This window comes from Chelonoidis abingdonii, chromosome 14, assembly GCF_003597395.2.
Source record: "Chelonoidis abingdonii isolate Lonesome George chromosome 14, CheloAbing_2.0, whole genome shotgun sequence".
Lineage (NCBI taxonomy): Eukaryota > Metazoa > Chordata > Testudines > Testudinidae > Chelonoidis > Chelonoidis abingdonii.
The window spans coordinates 34,111,424-34,120,459 of NC_133782.1; the positions used below are offsets into that span (position 1 = coordinate 34,111,424).

At 43.0% G+C, this 9,036-nt stretch overlaps 1 protein-coding gene across 1 annotated transcript; it reads right to left on the reverse strand.

Annotated features, from left to right (window-relative positions):
* Window positions 1-6,105: 6,105 nt before the first annotated feature.
* Window positions 6,106-8,734, reverse strand: LOC116826511 (olfactory receptor 10A2-like). Its single transcript, XM_032783282.2, is given in 3 exon segments — window positions 6,106-6,443; window positions 6,446-7,082; window positions 8,702-8,734. Coding segments are annotated over 3 exon segments (1,008 nt in total).
* Window positions 8,735-9,036: the final 302 nt, after the last annotated feature.

Sequence of the window (9,036 nt, forward strand, 5' to 3'; positions counted from 1 at the left end):
AAGCAGCAAAGAATCCTGTGGCACCTTATAGACTAACAGACGTTTTGGAGCATGAGCTTTCGTGGGTGAATACCCACTTCGTCAGATGCATGTAGTGGAAAATATATATACCTGCCCCTGGAAATTTCTACTACATGCATCTGACAAAGGGGTATTCACCCACGAAAGCTCATGCTCCAAAATATCTGTTAGCCTATAAGGTGCCACAGGATTCTTTGCTGCTTTTACAGATCCAGACTAACACGGCTACTCTGATACTAGAAAGGCACTGTGACTCTTCAAATCAAAAATAAAGCTGGTCAAAAATTTTTGATGAAAATTTTGTCATTGGAAAATAAAGTTTAATAAAAACTGATTTCTTTTAAATTAGCAACTGTGGGTATTCCCCTCACTTTCCCCCAATTTCTCACTCTGTCTCAGCTGGCAAAAACTAGAAAACAGTCAGACTATGGAGGTGAAAAAACCCTACTTTCTTACACTTCTGTGTGTTTTCCAACAATTTGCCTGTTCAAAAATAGTTGAAGTGTGACTTTCAGCATTTGACTTCAAAAGTATCACTTTCTACACTTCTGCCTGTTTCTCACATTTTCTTATTTCTCATCTGTTTTCACTTTGAAAACAGCAAGGAAGAATGGGAAAAGTGGGGAGGGGAAACAAAGCAAATAAAAAACCTCTTTTTTTCCTCCCTCAAATAATTTTCCCATAGGAAAACAGGGATTTCCAAATGGAAAACTTTTGATAGGGGATTTTTCCAGAGAAAACTGCCAAGAGATTTCACAGTGTGTGTAAAGATGACAGAATCTGGCCCCATTGTTGAGATTTTCAAAGGAACTGAAAAAAAATATATTGCTTGCCAAAACCTGAAATACTTCTGTCAAAACCAAAAAATGTTTTGATTTGGAAATGCTGCTGCAGCACCTCACTAGAGGTGTATATCGAGTGACTCAGGCTCATTGTCCTCTCTAGGCTCCCAGGTTGGATTGCATCATGGATTGTGGGCTCCCTCTTGGAGAGGGAGGTAGTGCATTATGGGAGAGCCTGGCAATGGTGTATCATAGGAAAAAAATTGACCGGCGCTAATCTTTTTCCATTGTGGAATTTTAGTCACTTTAGCTGTGAATCATCGACAAACTGTGACCAGATAAAGGAGGTGATCCAAAGCCATTTGAAATCAATGGAGAAACTCCTGTTGACTTTAATGAGCTTTGGCTCAAGCCCAAAAATGTTTCCTGCTTGGCCTCTATCAGCTACTCTCAACACCAGAACCGCGGACCCGTCCCGAATGAAGGACACAACCACAACTTGAAAATGTACCAGAGGCCAAGCAGCTGGTGCTCAGCCATTTCCCAAGCTATGAGAATAATTCAGAGATGAACAGACACAGAAGGACCTCATAAAAGGGTATATTGCCAGCCTTATGATGCCCCCACTGGCTAAGGGTCACTGACTTCAATGAGAAGAGAATGGGACAATGCACTTGCATGGCCCTTTCAACATCTCTGACCACGTATTGTATTTCAGCTTGGAAAGTTTAGGTAAATGTTGATTTCACCATACACACACACAAACCAAAATAAAACTATCTCCATCAATGATCATCAAAATGTACAGCTAGGCAAAATAGGAGAAATGCTGCTTAAAATCTTATTAAAGTTTGATTTTAAGGCTATTCGCTTTGTATATTTTGAGATGTGATGTTGACAATTGTGTTTTAATGGTTATAAAGCCTTATATTTTTGAATCTGTCTCTGTTGTCATTACATAATTATGGTTGGACCCTCACCCATTATTGTCTGACCCCCCCCCGCCCATGATTTTCTGCAAAAATGAAATTTTAAATCAAGAAAAATCAGGAAAAAATGATTAAAGTCTATACTTTTGCATAACTATTAATTTAAATTGATACAAAGTAGAAAAAATGCATAAAATACACATAAATACTATGTCAATATCATAAAAAATAAAAACCTAATTTTGCCAAGCCTAATTACACTGAGAAGTCCTTGATTTCGAAATGTTCAAAAGTTTTCCATTAACATTTTTCTTTTGTTAGAAAGTTGGATTTTTGAATAAAGAAAAAATTTTCATGGACAGCGTCTGCCTTCTCCCAAAACCTTTTGATTGTTTATTGAAGAGATGAAATTTTTTTTAGTCACCAACAATTGCCAGTCGACATCACTTGACATTTTAAAATCAAGATTGGATAACTTTTCCCCACTAAAAGATCTGCTCTACTTTAAACAGGAGTTAATTCAGGGATGTTCTGTGGCCTGTGTTATACAGGGGGTCAAGCTGTATGAACACGGTGGTCCCTTCTGACTTTACAATCTAAGGATACCTTTGTAAATCTAGACCTAAGCAATTTAGATGCACAAATCCCATTGGCTTTCAATGAGACGTGTGCTCCTAAAGTCCTTTGGACGCTTTTGAAAATTCCATCAGTCAGATTCAAATATCTGAGTTCTTTTTGAATTCAACCCGTATCACACAGCATCATGCTTATTTAATATGCTGAGATATCACTACTTTGGGCCACCAGCTGGGACATTCAAAAACCAAGCTCTGTACCACATGAGATGCAAAAATAACTGTTCACACTAGCTGGCCCTTAGGCTGAGATTTCCAAATTTCAGTGTGGATTTCACTTTCAGCGCCCTTAGGCTCTTCTGACAATCCCACATGTATAGCTCTTCACGTCAAGAAGATATTGAGGAAATATTTGGCTATTTAAATTAATTTTAAAAAGAGGCAACAGAGGATAAAAGATACATTTTATTGTTTTTATCAAATACTTCTCATGGGTTACAAGTTTTTAGACTCTTAGCTCTTCAGAATATTGAACTAGGTCATGTCCTGTTCATACCCGGATTTGTGTTCCTATTTTCCCTCTCCCACCCCCTGCCACCCAGTTACATTGATTTTGCACTACATCAGTGGAGTTACTCCTGGCTTACATTGGTCTAAGACAGTAGTCTCCAACCTTTTTACATCCAAGATCACGTTTTGAATTTAAGAGCAATCCAGAATATACTCCTCCCCTTCCCAAAAGCCCCACCCCGTCACTTCATCCCCCGCTCACTCCATCCCCTGCTCTCTCCCATCCTCACCCACTTTCACTGGGCTGGGGTAGGGATTTGGGGTTTGAGAGGCAATGCGGGCTGTGGTCGAGGGGTTTGCAGTGTGGAAGGGGGTTCTGGGCTGAGCTTGGGGCAGGTGGTTGGGGTGCAGGAGGGGATGAAGGGTGCAAGCTCTGGGAGGGAGTTTGGGTACAGGAGGGGGCTCCATGCTGTACCAGAGAATTGTGGTGTAGCAGTGGGGCTGGAGTTCAGGAAGGGGCCTGGGTTGTGGTCCCAGGAGGGGGTTCAGGACTGGGGCTTAGGATGCAGGAGGGGACATGGGATACTGGTTCCAGGAGGGGGATCAGGGCCGGAGGTTGGGGTGCAGCCTCCCATCGGGCAGCACTTACCTCTGGTGGCTCCTGGGCAGCAGTGTAGCATGGCTGCTGCTAAGGCAGGCTCCCTACCTACCCTAGTCCCCTGCTGCTCCTGGAAGGGGCCAACGTGCCCCTGCAGCCCCTGGGTGGAGAGCACATGGCTTTGCTCGCTGCCCCTCTCTGCAAGCACCGTCTCCATATATCCCATTGGCCACAGCTCCCCCATTCCCAGCCAATGGGAGCTGTGGGGGCGGAACTTTCAGGCAGGAGCAGTGCACGAAAGGAGACCCCTTGTCCCCCCACCCCGGGGCAGTGGGGCCACGCTGGCCTCTTCTGGGAGCAGCGTGGGGCCAGGACAGGCAGGAAGCCTGTCCTAGCAGCAGCCCTGTTGTGCTGCCAGAGATCACAATTGACGGGGAACTCCTCTAGGATCAACCAGTCAACCACAAAAGACCAATTGGTGACCACTGGTCTAAGAGGAAGCAGAATTTCACCTACTGAGTTTAAATGAGTTACTCTGGGCCAAGTTATTATCTGCACAATAAATCTCCTTTACACCTGTCTAGCAGTAGAAAGGGGCCTTAAAATAGAAGTACCCTTCATTTGCAATCCCTTTAAACTGCCAGTGTAATTATCACCTGATCATAAATAAGATTCCATATTATTGGACCAATTGCTGTTGGTAAAAGAGAAAAGCTTTCAAGCTTACAGAGATCTGAAGAAGAGACTGAAGCTATTACCTCATCCACCTTATCTCTCTGATATCCTGGGACCAACATGGCTGCAACAATACTGCGCTCAACAATGGAAGATATCAAATTTTGTCATCTGTAATGGAAACTCCATAAAATGAAGAAAAAGGCAACCAAATTTAACAGTGCCCAGACGTGAAGAAGAGCTCTGTGTCAGCTCAATAGCTTGTGTCTCTCACCAACAAAGGGTGGTCCAATAAAATATATCACCTCACTCACTGCGTCGCTCTAATAGCCTGGGACCGAAATGGCCACAGCAACAGTGTAAATCTCTATGTTTAAGCATTTTTGAGGCCAGAATCAGGCTCCATAACTTTGGGCCTGATTCTGATCTCATTAATTGTAAACCAAGAGTAAGTCAACTGATGTTGAGAACGTCTGCAATGGTATAGAAATGAAGTGGAGGCTTCACCTAATTTTGTTCTGCCCAGGTGTTCTCACATTCGCACCGGCATAACAAGATAAGCCGTGATGAGCAATGAAAGACTTGTGTTGCACACGAGTGAACAAGAGTAAATTACTTTTCAGATAAATAAATATAAACCTATATCAATCTGAGAATAAGACAGTAGGATCACATTGCGGTACATTCAATACACTAATCTCAGTGACTTCATTGGGAGTTACTCCTCATTTACACCACTGGCTTGAAAAAAAAAAAAACTCTCTGATTTTCATGGTACAATCCCCTATCTGACTTAGCGTCCAAGAGATGGGGTACCACATGTATTCCTCTAAACTAATCCCCAGCTTAGAACCTGTAGCGCTGCCACGAACCTGGAATTCATGCCCTGTACACTTGCCCCCAAAAACTTGCCCGGGGACCCCCAGACCCAGCCATCTTAACCCAAGGAAATAAACCCTCCCCAACCGTTGCCTCTCCAGGCTTCCCCCCGGTTACCCTGGGAATCACTGTGGATTCAACTCCTTGAATCACAAAACAGAGAGGAAAATGCACCTTCTCATCTCTTCCTCTTTCCCCCTCCAGACTCTGCTGAGAGAGACAGTAATCCTGATACAGAGGAGAATTAGCCTCTCTCTCCCGTTCCTCCTTTCTCCCCACAAATTCCTGGTGAATCCAGACCCGTTCCCTGGGGTCTCACAGATAAAAAAAAAAACAACCAGGTTCTTAAAACAAACACTTAATTAAAGAGAGAAAAATAGTAAAAATTACTTGTAAATTTAAAAGGATTAGTACAGGTTTTAAGCTATTGGCACTGGGAATCCACCTCCCACCTAATACAAGTACAATAAAATCTTTTAGCAAAACTACAAATTTGATACCTCTCCAGCCAAATGCATTGCAGATAAAGAAAAACAAACATCAAGCGCTAGCTCGCTATCTATCTAGTACTCCACTTTCGGAATCTAAGAAGAACTCTATCAGGGAATTGCGAGAAACCTGGTTGCTTGTCTGGTTCCTCTGAGCCCCCAGAGTGAACAACAACCAAAACTAACAGCACACCCAGAAACTTCCCTCCCTCAAGATTTGAAAGTATCCTGGCTCCTGATTGGTCCTCTGGTCAGGTGACAGCCAGACTACTGAACTTGTTAACCCTTTACAGTCAAAGAGATATCAAGCACTTCTGTGCTTTTAACTTTTCTTATCTGTTTATGACAGATTTAAAATAAAGTAACTCAATAGAAATTAATGGAGTTGCTCCAGGTTTACACTGGCATTACTCCATTGCCTTGATAAGACGTCTCTCTTGATTTGCACTGGTGTGCAAGTCGATTTGTATTTAATGAAGTTACTCTTGATTTACACCGGGATGAGCAAGAGGAGAATTGGACACATTGACGCCAGTGAAATTACTCCTAATTTACACTAGAGGCGGAGGAGAATCAGGACCAATGACATTACTCCTGATTTATACAAGCATAACCAAGAGCAGACTCGGGCCTGTAATCCTCAGTGGCTCACAATAAAACACATTCACATGCTTTGAGAAGCTGTGTGTCGGTCCACCTTTTTCTCAGTGCTGCTTTCACCCGCTGGTTCCTCAGGCTGTAGATGACAGGATTCAGCAGGGCAGGTGCCACTGTGCAGAGCAGAGAGAGCAGTTTATCCAGGCCCGACGTGTAACCGGAGTTGGGTCTCAGGTACCTAAAGACAGCACTGCCGTAGAACAGGGAAACAGAGACGAGGTGGAAGAAACACATGTGGATGGCTTTCCGTTTCCCATCCAGCGATGGGATCCTGAGGATGGCAGTGACAATGCAAACGTAGGAGGCCAGGATGAGCGTGAAGGGGAGATGATGACCAGGATATTCATTAGAACTTTCATCACGTCATTTACATGGGAGTCTGGGCACAGCAGCTTCACCAGTGGCTGCACGTCGCAGAAGAAGTGGTTGATGACGTTGGAGACACAGAAGGGCACACTGACTATCAGAGCAGTTTGCCCAAGGGACACAGACTTGCCAGTGACCCAGCATCCTGAGACCAGCAGGAGGCAAAGCCTCCTGCTCATGAGGACTGGTAAGTGCAAAGGGTTGCAGATGGCAACATAGCGGTCATAAGATATGATGGCCAGGAGGTAACACACTGCGGTGCCAAAGAATAGGAAGAAGTACATCTGGGTGGCACAGCCAGAGAAAGAGATAGTTTTCTTCTCCAAGAGAAGGTTGGCCAGCATCTTGGGGATGGTGACCAAGGTGTAGCAGATCTCCAGAAAGGCCAAGTTCTGGAGAAAGAAGTACATGGGGGTGTGCAGGACAGGGTCAGACACAGTGATGAGGATAACCAGAGCATTCCCCATCAGGATGAGGATGTAGATAGTGAGGAAGGTGAGGAAGAGTAGGGTCTGCAGCTCAGGATGGTGAAAGAGCCGCAGGAGTGTGAATTCCATTATAATTGTGTCATTCCCCCTTGTCATTTCTTCTGGACCCTCCACCTGCATGGGAATGAAATACAAGTTATCTCACCAGGGATGTCTGGAGTTCATTGGTGGATGGGCAGCACAGAGCAAATAGAAACTAGATTCAGTGTTCTCCTTCCTAATTTCTCCTGGAGATGGTGTGACAGTTAATAATAATAACAACTATTTATTATGTGTTTAATAGCAGTGCCTAGACACTGGGCCAGTGGCCAGAGCAAACGCTTGGGAATGAGGAGACATGGCCTCTAGTCCTGTCTTTGCCAGTGGCTTCAGCAAGTCCTTTTACTTCTCTGTGTCTCCATTCATCTGTAAAATGAGGCTAGTACTGATCTCCTCTGTAATGCATATTGAGATTGACTAGTGGAAAATACTCTGTAAGAGGTAGATATGGTTGATATTAATAATGCGCTAGGCACTATGCAGATGCATAGTTCTTACAGTCTAAGTAGACAAGACAGGCAAAGGTTGGGAGAAAGAATGGGATATTTATACACCTATTTTACTAATGAGAAACTGAGTCAGAGAGATTATGGCTGGGGTTGTCAAAAAAAACTAAGGGCTAGATTTGTAAAGGTATTTAGGCACCTAGTGGGATTTTTAAAAATACTAGGCACCTAATAATATGGGAGTTGTGTGCGTAGTTCCTTTTAAAATTCTTGAATTTCCCTAAATACCTTTACAAATCTGTCTATAAATTAATTAGGCACGTAATGAGCTGTGCCTCTTTTGAAAAATCTCACATCTCCTGACGTTAAGTCTCCTCCTATAACAAGACCTTTTTTCTTTTGCAAACAATGAATGTCTGAAAATGGCTTTGAAAATTTCAACCTTAATAATTAAATAAGTATTGTTAATCCATACATTTCAAAATACTTTGCTGGGTGGGTTCTTTACTAGGGTGATATGTATTGAAATAAGAGGACACATTTTAATTTTGCAGTTGGAAGAATGATTTTCACAGAGATTGCCAGAGGTTATACAGTAAATGAATAAGATAATTACTGTCAGTTACACTGCTGTAAATCTGGAGCCACTCTAGCAAAGTCAATGGAGATTTTTTGGATTTTTGTTAGTGGGTAAAATCTGGGCCTAAATCCCAGACTCTTACCCTCTTCATTTTACTGCACTCCCCAGTGACATCATATGGAAATACCAAATCTCATAAAGATAACACTTGTATTCAGAGCCTCAGTGGTTCAAAGAACACAGGTACACCACTCAGCATCAAATAGACCTTGGTCAGTGACCATCAGCCAGCTTGAAGCATGGGACTGCTGCATAGTTACCAAATTAAATAACTTGGTCATAACTTGGCCAGGACAAAAGAGCTCAAGTCTAATCTGACTTCCTGCATAGCACAGGCTGGAGCATTTCACTCTTTATTGAGCCTGCATGGTTACTTCTCTATTGAATCATCACAGCCTATCAGCTATTGGACTTGTGTCCATATACAGAAAATATACACCACCAAAACTAGCCACAGACGGAGACCTGTGCAGGGAGGCTGTTGAGTAAGCAAGCTTAGAGACTGAGTATCTGGCAATCTTTCCCAGACCTGAAGCAGACCTCTATGTAGCTCAAGACTCTCTTTCACCAACAGAAATTGGTCCAATAAAATATATCATCTCACTCACCTTGTTGCTCTGCCTAATTTTATGGTCATACATGGTCCTTATTAGGGTAGCATATGGGATCTGAGGGTCAGGGTTGAAGTAACATGCCTACTCCCCAGACATGATCCAGAAAAACATTGAAGCATACTCTTACCTTTAAGGACATGGGTAGTCCCATTGACTTCAATGGGAACATTTATGTGCTTAAAGTTAGGCATATGCATAAGTGGTTTGTTGTGTGTAGGGGGTGGGAGGAGAAGCGAAAAAGGATTTGATAACTAGATCACTTATTGAGGTGCCTTCCAGTCCTACACTTCTATGACTCTATGATTTCCTTATGACAACCACTAGCAGGA